General features: G+C 42.3%; 1 protein-coding gene across 5 annotated transcripts in view; it reads left to right on the top strand.

Moving 5' to 3' along the window:
• Nucleotides 1-20,843, top strand: part of LOC125771924 (uncharacterized) — a 182,459-nt gene that overhangs the window by 109,001 nt on the left and 52,615 nt on the right. For all 5 annotated transcript variants that reach the window (XM_049443090.1, XM_049443088.1, XM_049443087.1 and 2 more), the window contains 5 exons: nucleotides 9,149-10,839; nucleotides 10,909-11,515; nucleotides 12,859-13,821; nucleotides 15,214-16,302; nucleotides 17,962-18,084. In XM_049443090.1, the coding sequence (XP_049299047.1) occupies nucleotides 9,149-10,839; nucleotides 10,909-11,515; nucleotides 12,859-13,821; nucleotides 15,214-16,302; nucleotides 17,962-18,084 (4,473 nt within the window). The remainder of the gene's footprint in view (nucleotides 1-9,148; nucleotides 10,840-10,908; nucleotides 11,516-12,858; nucleotides 13,822-15,213; nucleotides 16,303-17,961; nucleotides 18,085-20,843) is intronic.

The raw sequence follows: 20,843 nt of genomic DNA, 5'->3' as shown, positions 1-20,843 counted from the left end.
TATCGATGGAATTATCACGCTTTACGTACATTAATTATCGGCACAATAAGAAAATGGGAAAAAACGGGAGCGTGAGGTGAAACATTAAATCTAGAAACTTTTCAAAGATTCGTTTCGATTCCTGTCCGTGAGGTACATTTGTGAGAAACAAAAGAAAGCAATAACATTGCGAGAAAAAGCTTTTACGGGCAAAATGGTTCCTTATTCTCACACCCCTAAAGGAGATAAATGATTGAAGCAGTCAGCACTGGTGCACGTTCATTCGATGAAACTTCTGAAGGATATGTACCGGTACACAATCAGCTCAAGACCCAAATCATTAGGATAGTTTTAGCCGCCCCATCATGTGGCTAAGGCGCTCAAACGTGCTAGAGACTTAGAGCAGTACAGAACAGAACTTTATTCCCTTCCATCCTTGTGTCACCCATTGTACCAAAATCGAACGGGTAACTCCAATCCGATTAGAGGTGGATTAGACCCGTGACGTAGGCTTCCTGTTTGCCAGTGTACTATTTCCTGGTTCGTTTCGTACCACATGCATGGAACGGAACTAATACATTCTCGAGACAAAGATTATGGTAGAGTTGCAGCAGTGTGTTTGGCTGTGTGGTCAGATCGATTGAACCCAACGACACACCGCATGATCTTTCACGAAATTCCTGTCATACAGCCGATCAGCCACCAGGCTTCTCCATCGACATTTGGCCATTGTTTTTGTGGCATGTTTTTGTTCGGGCTTAAAACTTCCTCCAGGTAGGATGAAGGTGTACATTGGACACTGGATGTAGGTGAATGGGTAAGCTTCAGGTTAAAGAACTTTCTAATGGATTTATGATACTCGATACCGGTTTAGGGTGAATCCTGTGGCTGTAGTAGGTGAACATTGGAGCAACAAATTTGGATAAACACAATAAAGGGAAAGCTTTATCCTTGAATACAATTGTTTCAAGCACTTAGCAATGATTATAAATTGAATAACTTTGTAGTACTTTTCTTCATTTCCTCCTCAAACCTGTTTTCTTTGTCTCTGTCTCTAACTGCATTACATCCTCTCTTTCTCTGTTATGCTGCTCCCTGAGCTCCCAACTTTATAGTGATTAGTTAGAATAAGGTTCATTGATTTTAAATTGATTTCACACGAATTCGAGATACTTCAATTTACAAGATTTAATATAGGTTTTTAGGTATAAGTATAGGTAAAATTTTGTGTAAGTTGTTATGATAAAACTATGAAAATATTAGTTTTTAATGAGCTTCTTGAAGATGCAAATAAATATTCAAGTATTTAATACGAAGCATAAATAACGTCTCGATATATTGATATTCAATTTACGCAAAAAAGTCGACTTAAGAGGAATGCTTTTAATAACTCTAATCACGTATTTCAGTTAGTCATTGTATTTATAAAAAAACCTTTTTATGTCAGCGGAATTAATATTCAAATTTTTTAGTATTTTTTTTTAATTTCCTATATTTTAAGACAATTTTATGAACCAAGAGCTAAAAAGCAAAACACTTTAAACATTTTTCTTACCACACCAATCATTCATCTAAAAGTTTATACAAAACAAAACTAATAAGTGTATTATGATAAACGACCATGCTCTGTTTCCTTCTACAAAATCCATCCATTTTATTGAACTATCCACCGATACACTACTACTGTCACTAGCAAATGTCATTATTTATCTTACCCACACACTTTAACACTTCCGTCAATTCCCTGCCCGCAAGCAAACAGATCCCAACCAGCAGGAATGGAAATGGAAAAGTGAGCCACGCGAATGGAGGAAAGTTTGCTTCACCACTTTGGTAAAATATTATCTTAGCTTCCTTAGCTATTTATCTTTTCTCTATTTTTTTTGGCCTTGCAAAACCATCCAGGACGAGCCAGACTTTTCAGGTTTACTACAAACGGCTCACCGTAAACTGCAGGAAATTGGAAATGCGGAAAGAAACAGGGAAAATCATTTCAAACGGTGCGCGGTACGTGGCAAAGGAAAAAAAACCGGTACCGTACCGAGAGACAGCCTAGATCGAACCTTCCAGATGAAAAGCTTGAGCATTTGGGCAAATGGAGTGAAAAAACGGTCCTCTATTGTGAGGCGTTCAAGTACGACCGAAAATACCGAATATTGGACATTCTGTTTCGAGCAATTCCTGTTTGGAATTTTTCGGTCCCGGAATTGGAATGCTTAAAAAAAACGGCAACAAAAAATGTAATCGATTTCGAAGGAAGTTTTGCCTGCACAACACAACAGAGATTAAAAAGGAAAAAAAGCATAGAATTTTGAAACCTTTTGTTAGTTGATTTTCCCAATGCATTTGGTATGCAGGCAGGGCTGGAGAATAATTTCATATTCATTATAGTAAGTACCGACCGATACGTTCTCTTTTGCTGTGAAACATCAAACAATTCGTACGTCGATCGTATCGGAATGCTTCACATTTGTGCCACGCTTTTGTATTGTGTGTACGTATGCTATCACAATCGAACGTTGGCCATCTTCTTCCTATCGATCTGTAGTACTACCCAGCATGTGCAGTAAAGAAGTGGTTAACTTAATTTTCCTTTTATATTACAGCCTATTTGGGACATCACACCTCTAAAGCAGGATGTGCTGTCCCAAACCATGGTGCGAGAGGAACACATGGTAAAAAGTTTTACTGCCGGGTGTTGAAATATTGATTAAATTTTCTACACCCAACCGGTTCTGGGGGTGGTAAGAACTTTCCCTTCCAAAGATACCGAGTATCGATCATTTTCATAATTGCAAACCGAAATACCGAGGATTTTGCACAAGTTTTAATGATTTCATAACAATTGCTCCACTAACAGGCTTGCTGGTGGCATCCCTTTGACGGTGGTAAGTCGGTTTTTGGGTGGAAAAACTTTCCGCCCATTGCTATCGTTTAACGTTCGCACCGAAATTGCTTCAAACTGTCGTTAGTGTAGGCCTTGCTTAGAAAGCTCGATTTTAGCAGCTTGCTATTAATTAACCAGAACACGTAGCAATTAACTTTACGTTTTTCTTTTTTTGTTTCACCATTAAATGAACATCGCAAGGAAAACATGCTCCGGTTGGGAAACTTTAAATTGCACTTTAAACTTTGCCGAATCGTTTAAACTCCTTCCAACGTAGTTATTGGGCTGATTGGGCTGTATTTCTTTTGCAAGGTATAAAAATTAACATTAAAGCTGAAGCTCTTCAAACGTCTTGATTTACTCTTAATAATCGGTGTGTGGGTGTTTTGTTATCTAAAATAAGCATCATCGTAACACATGATTTAATGGCTTTATCGTTTCATATCCAATTTCCATTCTCTTTCATATGTGAAATCTTTTAAAACATTTTCCACCATTTGGTGGAGATTTTTCTTTTTCGCCATGTACGCTCGTAAAATAATCCTTTGTAATGGGATATGCCAGCCGGAAATCGTAGGAATCATTTCCGTTAAATTATGTATGCCCTTTGATGAAAGTGCCGCCCGCGAAAAGCCCTTTTTAACTGCGAACTCCGACTGCGACACTGCCTGCTGCCGTAAGTCCTGACGTCGTTGAATCTGATCCTTTTCCGATATGGCACGCTGCCCTAGCTTTCCTTACAGCTCTGTTTTTTCGCTTGTGCACCGTCCCGTGCCAACCCCCTGAACCTTCCTTTATTTTGGGCATACCGATCTCTTTCTCTCTTGTTATACAACCTTTTTGCGTTGTGCAAGGACCAAGTCACAAACCGCAATCAACTCCGTGCAAAGATGGTACCGCGGGTGGCGCTACGTTGAAAGGTCCCCCGAGGCGTGTACGGTGGATGGAGTTTTATTTCACTCGTAAAACGCGTGACACGATGCCAATCGCCATTATGTTCCCGTGCTTCTTTCTGCCCGGGAATTAACTTTGCTTCGGCAAAGGGCGATACTTTGGCGTGGGATAGGTTTGTCACGCATCGCATACTTTTCGCACTATTAATGTGCTGAGCAGCGATTTATTCCGTATCGATTGTATTGTGGCAAAAAAAACAAAACAACAAGCTAGTTCTTAGCGCTAAATGGTTATTGGGAGGTTAGTTGATAAGCAGCTGTGACGTGTATGGTTAGCGAGAATCGATGGTCTTAATGTAGTGTGTTCAAACAACAACACAAATATATCTTTCAGTGGCAAAAGATTGCTTTCTGGTATAATGTTTATTCAACAGTTTCACGAATAGTATAATGATGTCGTAATTCAAGGAGTAGATCAATGAAAGATTTAGGGTTTATCTAACATTTAGAAAAATATAAATCCTATATGTAATTTGTTTGTGTGATAATATTCCTCTCATCAATTTGTTGAATATTTATATACAGACAGACTTCTTACACGTGGATCAGTGATTTTTTTTTATTTTATATATTGAGTATTACGGTCTAAGCCGTATTGTCGAGTTAATCCTCGACACATCTAGCTTATCCCAACCATACTTGATTAGATCTGTGAATTTTAGGGTAATAAAATTAATTAATAAAATTAAATACGATAAATTTTTGTTGGTAGTGTCCTTTATCAACTTTTTAAATTAATTGTTGTTAATGTATTCCCTCAAAAACTAGTATAAAAAGCCGGATATCTGAGTGTCGTTTTATCGGATGTCGGATTATCCGTGCAACTGGGAAATTGTAGTTACAAATGCGATTTGACATATTAACTACAATACGGATGACAGCAAAAGATGAAGGTTTTAACCGTAAACCATGCAATACACTCATATTTCAAGAAAAATAACATATTAACAATAAACCACAAAGTAAAATAAAACCATTAACTTGAAACTTGAACTTTACATTATTGACTAATATTTACTAAAAAAGGAGAAGTGCTTTTTATCCGTGTTTTTTTATCCGGTAAAGGCCCATTCCACATGAGTACGGATAATCGGCGCTTCACTGTAGCATATTTCTCATTATGTTGATACATTATTTTTCCATGCTGTTCTCTTCTTGGGTTAAAGCCATCTATTTAGGTCGTACATTCAATACATAATAATGAAATAAGGAAGGAAGAATTCGAATCCCGGTAGGATTCTATTCACTACCTTCAGTGCACTTGAAGGAGCACAGGAATACGATATCAGGAGACTGTCGTTATTAAGTCCTATTACATGGTACAATCTACTAGTACTGGTACTGGTCTAAACTAATATTTATTAATTCTAATTCAAGTTAAAATTGTTTTATTGACATATTTTAACAGCGATTCCTTTACACGTTTCTTTCCTAATATTTAAATTTCAGAGACTCATAATATGAAAATATTTTAATGATTTATTTCACATATTAAATACCTCAAAAAAATAAAATATAAAATATATATAAAATAAATAAGTTTTAGATAAATTCTGCAAAAATGTAAATCATTTAGTTCTAACATTTCCTAGAACATTTCATTTGCGAGTCTTTTCCCGTCCATTTGATTCTCCCAACATTCGAAGCAGTACTCAAACATACCGTTCTGTTCTTCTTCATCCAATTGAGATTATCCGAGATTAAGGTATCAAAAAAGCGCTGAACAATATGCTTGCTGCAGGAGAAAACTTCTATATTTAAACTTTCTGTTACCGATGGGGATGGAAGAGCAAAGCCGTCTACTTCCCTGTTCTACTTACAGCACACCGAGCAATCGACAAAACCCATCAGAGTAACGAAAGCCTTCTCGTTTGGCTTAGCCACCAGTCAGGCACTGCGGATTAGTAATTATGTTCTCGTTTTGTCTGATTTTTTTACAATCAGCTTTGGCACGTTAATTTTTCGCACATCTGCCCTATCTACCCACCTTTAACGAGAGCAAGAGATTTTAAAAAAGACGCATCACACATTTTCTTTCCACCAGTTCTTGTATAACGCTTTCATGATCATTTTTACTCCTTCCGTAGAACAAATTACGAAGGCGTCATGGGTCACTGTCATGGTGCAATAAAGAAAATAGAAAAGAAGTAATAAATGATAAGAATGCTTCTAATGCAAAATTATTATCCTCCAGCGTTTCACAGCTTTTCTTCGCATGGAACAGTTAGAAGCGCTTAGTGAGGCCTTTTTTTCTTAACGCATCTATTACTTGGACCAAGCTGTCGTTTCGTAATATCCCAGAACTCCATCCGCTAACCAACTCCACGACACCTCAATTGCAATCGAATAACGTTTTCCACACCACCGGCATCAGTGATGGGCGTGGGAAAAGCTGTTCAGGAGTAATTAACTTTAACGAGCACGGAACATCAACAAAGCGAATGTGTTCTATTAATTCGCAAGCGTGAGCGATGGTTTTTGGGATGGATTTAGAAAACTCAACCGTCAGCTGCGTACTTTCCATTACTAAAATGAGAGAGGCCGAAGAAAAGAAAAAACCAACCCGTAGTGTGTTCGTGGAAAAAGTTGGTCAGCCTACTCTAAGAAAAAAGAAGTAGATAATCGTCCAGAGCAGAACATTAATTCTAATGAAACGAAAGCATTTGCCGCTAAGCGCCATTCCCGGAACCGAAGGTATGCAATAAGTATGAAGCATATGAGTGGAAAGAATTGTACCGACTCGAACAGAATGCTTCATTGCTTTATGACTTCGGTGAGCAATTTCCATGGTACCTGTGACTTCTCGAATATGCTCCAAACTTTTGATGTGCTTTATTGACTTGTGCTTTTAATTAAATTGCTTCTATTCCACTATCATGTGGTAACCAGTTCCGACGAAAGATTTTTTGCTGGAGATAAAAAAAGGTTCGAAAATAGTTAAAATTAGATTAGGGAACTTTGTGTCATCCGGAATGATTGATTTATTTTTAAGAATGCAGGTATCGTTAGCACGAAGGTTTTAACATAATAGATATATTTCTTTGAAGATGTATATTGTGGATTTTAATAATAACTTGTGGATAATTGCATAACTACCTCCTGGAGTAGTCATTAGCGCACATTAAATGCTTCATAGATAGTGACAACCTCGAAGAAGATTTTCGAAACAACCTAAGAAACGGTAGAGGGCCATATCTTTCACAATAACTTGAAGCTTACTAAATTATCCACAGCGCACATCACAGCATTCGACTGTGTCCTTCAAAACTTAAACAACCTCCAATGTGACACGCTACCCATTTTTGGTGCCACAAACACCGCCGGCCATAAAGCATTAATCAAATGTCGCATCTAACCCGAGTGCGCTTCTTCGCGCTACCGAACAACACGGTAGGCCTAATTATGCTTTCAAAATCAATCTTCGTCCCGGTGGCGCGTGGGAGAGCCTGTCCAGGACACGAATGTCACACCACACCAGACACGGTTTCGGTTTGATGAAAGAGTTATTTAAAATAATGATAAATGATTACACGGGTAAATGTGTCTGTCATGGGCGCAAATTTGGTAGCTCCGTGTCTCTGTGGAATGTAAGCGAGAATTTTCGTGGAAATTCGCATCCCACGGAGGGATTGGTGGGGCCGGAATTTTTTTTCAGTCTGGCTGAATAGAATGAAAAATTGTATCAACATTAACAGCCAAACTGAAGAAGTCCAGAGTAATTGCACCTGAGGATTTAGACGACGCGGTATACGGACGTTTTTTTTTTTTGGTATGATGGAAGATCTCACTTATCAGTGTAGAAGATTGGTTTGGATAAGAGTAATTAGAAAAGTTTCTGTTTGTCTTGGTTACAGTGAGTGATAAAAATGATGAAGACGCTGGACATTTGGTTTGTTTCAAGAAACTGCCAGAATTCTAATTCTTTCACTTCTAAATCTTCAAAGAAATTCTGATTATGTTGTTATCGTTATAGCAAAGAGAATAAGCTACGCTTGCGTTTATTAATATTGGGATATATTTTTTTCTCAAATCGTTAGGAAGTGAAGATTTTTATCGCTTTTCTGATGGCAACGAAAAAAAAAGTTTCATCTTCTTTGCAAACCATTCTCCGAACGTCCCATCATTCATGTTGATATCAGGCACTTGTGTGCCCCTTCCAACAGGGCAAACAAACACGCTTTTGACGTTCAGCGGGAAAACTAATTACTGACGCCTTTTTTTCCGGTACCAAACTGGATGAATGCTTCGTTTTCCGGGGTTGGAAAAAGAAATCAAGAGCAAAAAAAAACACACACTACTCTGGTTGAACATACAAGAACCGTGTAATGTCGCAAGAGAAAAAAGAAACCAGATTGGGGTTTCTTTTCTTCCAAAACGTGGCAAAGACGTCAAGATCGGCAAATATTTGCCTGTCTATTCTGTCGTCCACAGGTACGGAAACTGGAAAGGAAGCCGACAGACGGTCTATTTTTCTCACGCTGCAGCTCTAGCTCCCGGATGGTGGTGGCAACTCGTAGGAAAAACTGGTACGGGAAAGATTTTGCCCGAAGGTAATATACCAAAACAAAGTGTGGGCGCTTTTCCAAGCCAGCGGTCCTGAATGAGTTTCATTAATTTTACAAAACCGACGACGGTACCGACTTCCCGAGCGGATGGACAGCTAGAACATCAGCTTGCATGGGGAAATGCTCCCGAGCGCTATGACTCCCGAAAGCTGAGGAGACTTCAGTCAAGAAAGAAACCCATTTTCCTCCTGTCCTATCCGTGGTAATGACAACAGCAAAAGGGAAAATATAAAAAAATTTGCAACCGTTTCCATCATTGTTCATGCCCTTTCGTAAATGAAACTCATTTTCCTGCCAGATTACAACTGGGACTGGCTTCAATTTATGTTCATTTGCCATATAAAGCGGCAAATAAAACAATCGAATATGGGTGAAAGGAAGAAAAATCCTTTGAGTGTTTAAAGCATCATCACACGGGAGTAAAGCATTCTTAACTGTTTTCCTTAACCGTAGACCACTTTGAAGTCAATTTCAGCAAACGGTACAGTCGCATGATGGTCTTAATTAAAATTGTATTAATATTTTTGACAAAAGAACGAAGGATCCAGCCTCCGTAGTGGATTGTGAATTATCACGAGAAACATTCAATTTGCTCAGAACGCAATGGATCGTATGACTCACAAACAACAGAGGTCAGATTTTACATCGCGACAACTTTTGTTTTTCAACAGTACACTCAAGCTTCTAATTAAATGAATGCTTTACCTGTTCCTACAGTCGCTTGCAATCCATTGTAATCCACTTCTCTTTCATTGGCTTTACAGATCAAAGGACCAGTCACCATCAACGCCATCAGCGGGCCAGGAAGTACTGCCCACCAATAGCGAACCTTCGGTTGGAACATCCGCCGCTAACGCGAACGTCGACGCACCGCAAACAACCCCAAGCGAACAGTTGCAGCAGGATGCTGATGATGATGATGATGGTGGCGAACTGACGAAATTAATTGGCAACGATGAGTGTGACATCAGTGACTTCCCATTGCCGGAGCTCCCGGTGAGCAGCAGGCAGGATCCAACATCCTCCGACAGTTTCCTCACGGCAACGGATGCCGAGGATGGTGGCGTTGGTTTGGCGGACGAAGCTACCGTACTAACACTAGAAACCGAACAACGAAACCGTGAACGAACCGGTGAGGACGAGGACGTCGAACGGTCACAGACACAGCAGGACGAACTAGACAGTATGCACTACCGGACGGCAGCAAACGGCGGCAAGCCGACGTATCTGTTCGGTGAAAATGTCAAAAAGAATGGCATATTTCTCAACAAATCTGGCTGGGTGCAGGTAACGGGCGCACAGCAATCCATCCCAGGCCGGGGAGTTCCCGGGTCCTACCCATTGGCTGGCAATGAGCGGTCTCTAGGAACTCCCGGCATGCCGACTGGGCCTCCAGTAGCAGCAGCTGGATCGAAAGTAACACGCAAATACATCGAGTATGATGAAAACCGCTACACAGGTCGCTCCACAACCGGTGCCAGCAAGCTGGAAGATCTGATCAACCGCAACGAATCACGCGGCAAGGGAGGTAGCCGTCCACCCAGTCAACAGCAACGGCAGGATAACGTAACGATACTAAAGATAGATCCGAGCTCCGGCACGACATCGACCGCTTCGCTAGGCAACCGGCCGGCTTGCCTTTCGATAAAACGTAACCTAGCGGATGGAAGTCCTCCACCAGTGACTCCCATCCTATCGCCACCTCCCGCTTTTCAGGACACACAGCAGCAACAGCAACTGCAGCAGCAGCAGCAACAACAGCAACAATCCAATAAAACCCGCCTTGGGGACATTAAACCCGGCACGAGAATATTCCTTTCAGTGGTGGATAATGAAAACCACAATCCGAAGGGAATGGTATTTTCACGAAGTTTTGAGTACGATCGACGGAACAGGCGTCCACCGGAGGAAGATGTTGAGCAGCGTGGAGGATACGGTGGGATGTCTACTGGCCCCGGCAGTAGTAGCAGTACGGATGCCTTTTCGAAAAGTTTTGATTACGATTTTAATCCATCCGGCTCGATGGGAAGCTTGCAGCAACCGCAAAAGCCCCAACCGCAGCAGCAACAGCCGCTCAAAAGCTCTCTTATAAGACGCAATCGTTCGCCAACGTTTGCCACGCTTACCGGGAACTCACCGAACTATCTTACGAAAAAGGAAAAACCGACCAAACTCAGCTCACCGATCTTTCCGAAAGCTATACCGGGCAATAGTCTTACGGTGAACCGAGCTACACTTGGTTACGCATCGAGCGAATCGTTACGGAAGTTTGACAAGAATAAGTCTCTCGATACGGGTGGAGCAATCGGAAGCGGTAGTTTCAGCGCTGGTCATCGTTCCCGCCGTTCACAGTTCTCGACCAAGGCCAACTCTGCGCCAGGTCTACCGTACGGGTTTCGATCCGATTCGGTCGGCAATCAACGACTCAATTCCTGTGATAGTGGTGCAAGATCAGGTGAGTTATAACGGCAGGATACTGGTATAAGCTTGCGTTTTACATATCATTCCGATTCATTACTTTCAGATTACTCTAACGATGACGTGGATGACGATGACGATATAAGCGAGGATCAATCCTCCTCCCTAGCACTAAGCTACAAATCATCCACGTCCTACATTAACCAGATGAAGGGACGTGCCTCGTTTACCGGTGGTAGCCCAAGTCAGAGCCAGAGTGCACTCCTATCAGCGGGATCACCGCACGGTCTGCTTAAATCCCAGCGATCACTAACACCCGAACGACTTTACGACAACAACGACGACTACGGCAGTGCACGTAACCTTAAAAAGCAACGATCTCTGACTCCGGAGAAACGCTCCCGGACACCGGACGATCGTAGCAAGCGAAAAGGGGTTGGTGACCAGGGCAACAACAGCTCCCAGTCGTCGCTCGTATCACGACAAAGTTCAGGCTCGCGCAGTAGCACTCTCGAGCGACAGCAGCTACGCTACGACGAAGGCTACATGCGCACCAGTAGCCGTAGCTCGTCCAGCTCGAGTTACAGCCGAGACGAGAACGTACCGACGACCAGCCCGAGCGCCACCTATCGGCGTAATCAGCTGAGGGGTAACGTACGCCTTCAGCCGGGTACAACGGCCATCGGTGGTGATTACAAAATACGCCGATCAAGGTAGGTGACAGCTGTATGGTAGAGGCTTCATTTTACTACTCCATAGTCTCTTCCGTTGCCGCTCAGTAGTGTCGCCTAGTGCTTGCAATCATCACCGCTAACATCACCCACACACGTTTGGTTATCACTTTGCTTCACGATCTTCACAAACTTACTCACGTTCGATTTCGTGTTGATTTCGTACTGTACTGCACAATCCAAGCACAAACCAAAGTAAATAGTATCCGTCTCGATTACGTTATAAACGAGTAAAGATCAATACTCTTTGCTATTTAGTTCTACTGTTCTAAGTAGACGTTCCACACATCTGATCATACTGTCTCCAAGGAGATCACACGTCGCGATCTCTAAGTACAGGGCGTTTCTTCCAGTAGAATTTCTTCAGATTCTTCAAGACTTATGTACACCAGCAAACACTTCCCTGTTGCTTCGAACAATTCATTATTCTGTGCTGTACATTATCGAAATGAACATGCCATATTAGACAAACAAACTTCATTCATTACCATTTCATTTGTTTGCTCCATAAGCTGGAGCTGGCTTCATTCATACTGCTCCTCATATTCACTACTTGCTCATATCATAATGCTAACGGATTTATCTTCTACTTCTTCGCCACCAAGATACTAATGACCTTTTGCTTAAATAATTCTAAACGATGGTGGTATGCTTGCTAGCCTGAAACTGGTCACGGATCGGACTGTCGATTCGTTTGGTAGATGGTAATCAAAGGGGAGGATGAGGAGCACGTTGTCCTGTACGAATCGAAACAGAAGCGTTAATGTTTTACCGAAAAAACGGCACTACTTCGATTTATATATGTAGCACAGCTCTTTCCTCTAACACCTAGACACAACAGCGTGGCGTACTCAACCCGACACTGGAACGCGCTTGCCGACACTTACATCCTTACACCAAACAACACGCTTCCACTTCGAATATATCTGGGAAACGCTAAGAAGAGAAAAAAAACTTAAGGGAATAAAGCACAAACCGTGGGTTAACATGGGCATGATAAATGGCATTAGCAACACATTTGTAACACACCCTATCCCATCCGCACATCCGCCGCTTGGCTGTGACTTTTTGGTTCTTCCTTAGTATTGTATTACTCAGCTCTGCGTAGGCCTATGTTCTCTAGATCTATTGAGATACTGTAGAGCAAGTTGTCCGTAAAGTACGTTGCCTTCACGACCTGGGTAGTGCTCACGGTGCAGGCATACGATTATCAGACAAAACAAACTAATTACGTTTTTTCTCTCTCCATTCAATTTGATGTTTCTTTCTATCTCAACCGGACTGTTCCTTTCTCGCCGTTCCTTTCCTCTTGGAATTCACGTCAGGTCGCTCCAACTCTCGGAAAGATCGCCTAGTCGCCAGCAAATGCCAGTGCAGCAGATGCCTCACAAGGTGGTCGTTCGGTTGGGAACGGTTCCACCGAAGGAGCGTCCCATCTATGCAACGCCAAACGTTATGGGTGGGGGCCGTAAGCAAGGACCTACCACGTCACAGCTGCTTAGCCAAGACAGTCTCAATCTGGGAGGTGCCCACATGTACAGCCGCATCTCGCCCAGCAGTACGCTCGATCGGTTACGTCGTGAAACCGCCTCACACACACTGGAGGTGGTCGATAAGAGCAAATCCTTCGACAACAATAACTACGGTCTCGGTATGGGGGCAGCAGGCGTGACCCACCCTTACGAGTACGAGTTTGACAAGAGTAAATCGTTCGATGACAATCTTGGCATGCCGCTTGCCGATCGGATGTCCGACAAGCGCACGTACGTGACGAATGAAAAGCGTTCGTACTCGCACGATCGCGTTTTCGGTTCAACTGGGACCAACTCCTCGAGCAACGAGTACGCTACCAGTCAGTCATCCACGTCGCGGAACCGTTCACCACAGACCTCACTGTTTGGGGGATTGAATCGACTGTACGAACCGGAGCTACCGTACGAACTGAACCGTGTCACGATGGCACGATCACCCGTCATGATGGGTTCGGCCTACAGACAGACGCGATCGGCTGTATCTCGTGAACGATCACCGGTACCGGGCTATCAGAAACCAAGTGACCTATACCTGATGCGGCAGCAAACACCCGACTCCGAGTACGACGATCGGCTAATGACACCGGAGTATGGTGCGGAACCGGGACCGGTACAACCGATAGCCACCTTCAAGGAGGCTGAGCTAGTGAAGAAATTTCTGTACGCCACCAAGAACAAGGTGCAAATGCATCGGGAATCGGCTGCGAGGAACGCAATGCCACCACCGACCATTGCCGGAACGCCATCGTCTGGAAGGTATTGAACAAAGCCACCACTAACTAACCGCACAAACTAAAGCAGATGGCGCTTTAAAAACAAAACCCCTCTGAATGGCACCACACGTTTCGCGAGTAGTAGTATGCACACTAAACCGTAGACAGACATACATAGACACGTACACGTAGTCTCACATACCTTATCCGGGATTCGGCAGAGAAGAACGGGTGTGAAACTCTCGCTTTAAAACGCATGCTACGAACGCTACGGCAAGCTACCATTCCTCCAGCTACCACTACTAAACGGGCACACTACTTATACACTCAGTGGCTAACAATTTACCTTGTACCGGGGGACTGGTGTCAATAACGAATGGTGCTGGCAAACCCGTTGCTGGTGCAGACGAAATGTACTTACACAGCGGGATGCTCTAAAACAAAACTAAACATAAAATACGACTATTGAAACGCACAACTGAAACCATGTGTGTTTCTGGCCAATTAAATGGAAGGATTTTAAAAACGAACAAAATTTAAAAAAAAAACATGCGCTTAAACGTTACGCAACATGGGAGATACGAATGCTTCAGATGCTACTACTACTAATCAAACAAAAGCCAAAAACCCTAAGGATAAAGTATAGATAACGCATTATTAGCAAAAACTTTTTTCTACAACAAAAGAACACACACGACTTATACACGTACACACAGCACTGCTTCCAACCAATTTCGCTGGAAATGAAAGCGGCGATCGCGAAACAAATTAAACCCCAACAAATTGGTGTTAAAGAAATGAACTCTTGGTCTTAAACTAGCGTATAACATTCACTAACGGGTAACGCGTTAGCCCCTACTAAGTGCGTACCAACCGCTCGCTGTGCTGAGCCGGTTGGACATACAGGTGTAAACGATATCACTTTAATAAATAATAAGCAACATAAAAGGAACCATTTTAACAACATCCAGCGGTTACATGTTAAAATCCAAGCGTTAATGTATAGTTTTTTCGTTAACCTGTTCGATGTACTAGTAGTTGAACCACTTAAAAGTCTGAATGTGCACGTACTTTGTTTTTGGTGAAGTGTGGTGAATTTTATGAGGTGCTCTAATCGAGAAGGTAGTTATAAGCAGTGCGGGAGAAAATCAAAGCTCCTTTTTTTGGTAACATATTGGTGCAGGCAAACTAATGCCGAACTAAAACGTAATAAAATCAAATTTGCTCAAAACAGATACTGGTTACAAGTTACACTAAAAGCCTAAACAGGCTAAAATCTAAAACGACCTGTAGAGTGGATAGGTCCAAAAACGGTGCAATTAATCCAGCAAACAAAACAAAACAAAAATCAAAACCCCCCAAAAAAAAACTTCCATCGTTGGCTACCAAAATACCCCCTCTGTACCATGACGCATGTTTTCTTATATACTTTCAGTTGTACCGCTAGCTCCTGTGACTTTTGGCCACACTGTGGCGTGTCGTCCGCGGGTGCAACTGCAAGTGCGCTGCAGGTCGAGGAACATTCGAAGGAACAGAATGCGCAACACTTGTCCAAATCGGGTAGTGATAATTGTTTGAGCCGCAAAGTGAAACGTGCGGTACCGGCGGAAGTGATATACATTGGCAGCGCCGGTACCGGTAATGATGACTGTGCGGGTGGGCCTCGTGGCGATGGTGGTGGTAATAGTAGTAGCAATAGTAGCAATGGTAGTCACATTAGCAGTAGCAACAGCAACGGTTCAGCCATCATGTGGCCGAACACGTCGACGGTATCGGCTAAAATGGGCACCGAGCCTACGGCTACTCGTGCTTCGGCAACCGGGCGTGCCGTACCGGTACCGGTGAAGGCAAACAGCTACGGTGGTGTTAGTAACTTTGGCCAACAGCATCACTATTACCAACAACAGCAACCGCACCAGCAGCAGCAACAGCAGCAGCAGCAGCAGGCGCAGCAACATCAACCACACCAGCAACAGCAGCGCATTTTACGCAAGCAGCAAAACTTTGAATTCTACGATGATGATGGTGCCGGTCCAATGTCCTACCGGATGTCATCCGGTCCGAGCCCGGTAGCAAAATCCGCTCACGGTGCTAACGGCCCGAATGAAGGCCTATCGGTTAACTACGGCTCGGGCAATGCCGGTGGCAATAGTAGCAACATCATCAGCACGATCATAAAAGCAAACTCGATAACGTTTCTCGGTGAGCACGAGATGCCAATTACGCGTGACCGTGCCTCCACCTCGAAGGGGAAGGTTTCAACCGTGGGGCAAAGCGTCGTAACCGTCGGTGGTAGTGGCAGCTCCAGTTCCGGTGGTGCGTTGTCGACGGTGAAAAGTAACAGCGCCACAGCAGCACTGATGGTACCACCGGCGACGATGGTACCGGGTGTGTTGCCCACGAACGGGAAAATCAACCGTAGCAATAATGGCAAACAGCAGCGACATCAGCAAATGACCGTTGGCAATCAGCACGGCACAGCTTGCACTGGCACTGGCATCGATCCACGCGACGGCAGAGCAAGGTAAGCAATCAGCACGAGTAATATCAATTAAAATCCGTTTGATAATTCGTCACCGAGTGAATGAAACATTTCTCATTATTATGCAGTATCATGAGTTTGTTTGATCATGTGTTGGGCAACAACATTTCGGAAGAATTTTTGTGCATCCAATCGCAACAAGTCTACGGGATGCGCCTAAATGTAGGCAATCAGCATGACTTCCATCAACATTTAGTTTGAAACTGGTCAATTTAGTTATTTCAAATATTTTTAAAGGGATACGTATGCGCCCAAATGTAGGCAAACAGCATGACTTCCATCAACATTTAGTTTTGAAACTGCTCAACTGAACTTTTTTAATTAATTTTCTTTTCCACTTTCATGACAAATAAGCCCAGATTCCTGTATTGCAGGCATAACTAAAACATTCCATGATGAGGAAAATATTACCTCACATTGTTCGTACAGTTCCTCATTTCTATGGAACAGCAATAGCACAAAAATGTATCGCATCATGTTGTAAAATTGTTTTCCCAACATATTGTCAAACATTCGTTTCACTTTACACCCACAATCGTCCATCTGCTGTAAATTTCAATCTGCTCTCCTATCGAGCCTACAATAATCTGGTGCTGATCGATTCACGATTCCTTCACTCAAGGCAAAAATGCGGCACAATTCTGCTGTCATCGGCCGGGGTAAACATTTTCGCAAAGCAAATGCCACACCGGTATCCTTATCAAGGTGTGCTATTCATATTGACAGGGTGAGGTGTAAAAAAAAAATCATACAAAGTATTCCAAGAAAATCATATTTCCGTACACTTCTCTCCTGTGATTCGGTATGACATGTCGACGGAAAGACGTACCAGCAGGTGGTATTGATGTGATGGCTACCGCACTTTGTACGGAAGTGTGCCGTCCCGTAGATCATTCATTCAGAAAAAAAGGGGAAGCATCATTTTCATATGAATATTTTCATATGAATTTCTAACCAAACGATAGCATGTAATATGCAGTGCGGTGGCGTTGGAATGGGTGAGAAAATATTATCATTACCACCCCTGAAGGTTTCCTCGCGGGAGGAAGGTAAAAAAAACCCCATGCACACCCTTTTGCTTTCTTTGTTGGCCGGGAAAAGAAAATAATATTTCACATGGAGAGGAGTTTTGCAAATGACGCAAAAGAAAAACCCGAACACGAAACCGGGATGAAGCCGTTCACTGTCGGCACCATTCGTCACCTGAGCTTTCACTTTTCGGTAGCTCTATTTGCTGTGGAATGTTCCGTAAGAGAAATAAAACATAATTTGCTTAACTTTTTATGGCCGTTCTTCGGTTCCTTTTTCTTGGAAAGATAATCCATCTTGCGTTGGCTAGACAGGGAGGATTTTGAGAAGCTTAGAATGGATGGCTCACGCTGTTTGGTTGATCCTCGCGGGAGATAAACATTTTCAATTTATTTACTTACACCAATCATTTCCCTGTACGTTAAGGAGAGGTGTAACAATAATTATAATTTTTAATTTTTCTTTTGTTTTCAACGGAACAATCATCTTACTGATGCTCACGTTTTGTTTTGTGTAATTCATTGTCACATATTATTATTTAGCCCCAAATTCTAATCTTTACTATTTCTTTCCTACACCCGTGATCACCATTTACACCCCCCACACGTGAAGACCTCAATCGACCAAACCTCGTACCGTGGGACAAGTGACATCGTTAGCGGCCGGTTCCATCAAGCGAAAGTTTGAGATGAAACTCAAGAGTCGCTCTCTGCCCAAATCCTTCATGCGCTACAGGTGAGTTCCCCCACCCCCTTTTTTGTGGGGCTATTGTTCTTTTATCTCTTTGCTCTATAAATTGATCCCAACAATGTTTGGTCTTCGGTTAGTGGTATAAAAAAACAAAAACAAATAACATTTCTACGTGTTTTACTTTTCTTTGTCCATCGGGTCAAGATGGTAATCTCGTTTTCAACATTCCTCATATCCGTGCACCGTGTAATCCGTTTACCGTTGACATCTAATTCGGTTACCTTCAATGTGTGTTTCTTGGAATTGTAATAATTCAGACAAAACAAAGAGACCCCCGTATTATGGATAAATGGTGGTGGATTTATCATCCCCTAACATGGGATGATTGTCCTTAGGGTAATGTTCATTTCATTAAGGATCATTTATTAAACCGGACAAAGAAGATCAATGTTATTTTTTTGGAGAGGTTTCAAAGGTGATCCGTGTCGTTGTGGATTATTTCCAACCAATCGGGATTTACACAAGTTTTTGCTAGATGCTAGATGCAAAACAAAAACCGGACAGAAAAAGGGTATCGAAACATAATAATTACTTTTTCATTTTCTTCTTCTTTTCAAACTTAAGATACTATTTTGATTATAAACCTTGTTTTACTAACATTCTCCCAGGATTACAGCAGCAGAAGTTTCATAGCAAATCTTAAAACATTACGTTCGAATTCGCTCAAACTAAGATATCAACGCTGATTTCCTAGGAAACATCCCCTGATTTGGCGTAATAATTTATTCATCCACCCAAATCATCCCTACATGTCCTCCCGCCCTTGTCTTCCTAACTTATGGAGTTTTATCGTATCAAAATTTTCACAAAACATGTACCACAAGAAACAAAGGCCACACTGGGGAAGGGTGATGATGTACGCTGCTTAGCACGTAGTAAAATAGATTCGTTTACAAATGCTTCTCAGAACGACTTCGTGAACACAATGCCCTGACACTGCCAGTACAGAAAAGGGCGTTGGCACGAAACACGTAAAACCCTTTGCGAACCCTAGTGATCGGTTGTACGACGCCAACGATGATGATGGTGAATTCTTAAGAGAATTATTTTGTAGGACGGTGGTTTGAAACAAAACATTTTCTCGTGTAACAATAACGTTAAAAAAAAGGAACAACACTCCCCAAAGCCGTAGTGGTCTAAAACCCTTGACGGTTGACGGCGGTGAATGTTTCCGGTCGATTGACAAGGGTATCGTTTCGTTGATTTATCCTAGTATTAATTCGCACCATTTCTAGCGAAGGAGAACTCTACCAAAATTGTATCCACCAGCCTGCCCATTTGCAACAAACAGTCTCCGAAGGCTCTGGTGTAAATCTGTTTGCAAATACCCGAATCGAGCCGTTGGTGAACGAGGTGTGGATCATTGCGAATTATAAAAAAGATTTCTTTTTATGTGCGTGTTTTCTTTACTTTTACCAAGAATACTTTTTTATATTAACCGGACCAGCAGGAGATACCTTTTGTGTCTGTTGGATTGATTTACGCTTGACTAATTTTGGGACTGCTGGTGCTTAATGGTCTCCGGATGAAAATACTACAGATTGAGTTTGATTCGGAATGCTATCGAAGATTAAATTTATTTTTCAATAGAGCAGTTTGTAAGTAGGATACCTGTAAAAGATTTTCAATTGCAACTATAACTATCACTAGTTCTGTAGTAGTATGAAGAACTCGGGTAACACCACCCGATATAGTGAAGCATGCCTTTACTCTCGTTCATTTTTAAAACAGCAAATTTAAAAATACTTATATTAAAATCCTCCTTCTCATACGGCCTGGCCATTCTAAAGAAGTTTAAAAAATGCTCCTTCTCCTAAATCGATCAACAATTGAGAATTTCAAAAAAAAATAATTCTTTTAGCCATGTACAAAAACGTCGCAACAAACCGCCTTTTTAAACTGTCGCATAATGGTTTGTACACTGAAAAACAGATGGCGCTCGCAGCGTGTTTTGCAGTCAAAGTGACAACTGTTGTAGCCCACTGTGCATGTATCGGCCGTACACGAATGGGAATAAAACGGAAGCGAAAGAATCAAACTATGGGCGTGCGGGTTCGATTTATTCGGTCAAACCCTTACACTATGGGCACACTAGATCGTTCTTTCTAACCGCTGCAACTGTCAGCTAACATTTTGAAAAAGATAAACAAACGAATCGGACGCGAAAATCTGGAGCTAAAAGTGCAGCCGCGAATTCGTGCTAATTTCGTTACCGAAGCGTATTGTGCGACCGTGTACAGTTGGTTACCGTGAAACGCATCGAATGTGGTGTGCTTTGTAAGTGTAGTGTAGTTTAGTAGTGTTTAAAGGCATTAAAATCGTTCCCAATTGCATTTAGTCGATACCTGTGTACATCTGCCCGATGCATGCAATGGAACCGACCTGCAGTGTGTGTGTGTGTCCTCAGTGAAAAGATGCAGCTGAGTTGCATTCTAGCATTGGTATTGTTTATTTCGCGAACCGTGCGTGAATGTGCAACTGTATGTGTATGGCTGTGTGGATCATATTGCATTTCGTTGCTAACCTCAACATACAATTTCGATCGAGTCAGAGGGTGATGATCATCACGGTAGATAACGATCAATAAACATCGGATGCGGCCAGAAAAAAAACATCAACCAAAAAAAAAAATACACGGAATCACCTGCCTTTTTGAGAGTGTACGCGCGCAAATGAGGTTGATCAGTTGAAGGTTTTCATGGTGTTGCGTTCTTCCGCAAGGTTATTCTTATACAAAGTTTCGC

Source organism: Anopheles funestus, chromosome 3RL, assembly GCF_943734845.2.
Source record: "Anopheles funestus chromosome 3RL, idAnoFuneDA-416_04, whole genome shotgun sequence".
Taxonomy (NCBI): Eukaryota; Metazoa; Arthropoda; class Insecta; order Diptera; family Culicidae; genus Anopheles; species Anopheles funestus.
Note: the sequence above shows the minus strand (reverse complement) of the source record. Positions and strands in the feature narration are given on the sequence as shown.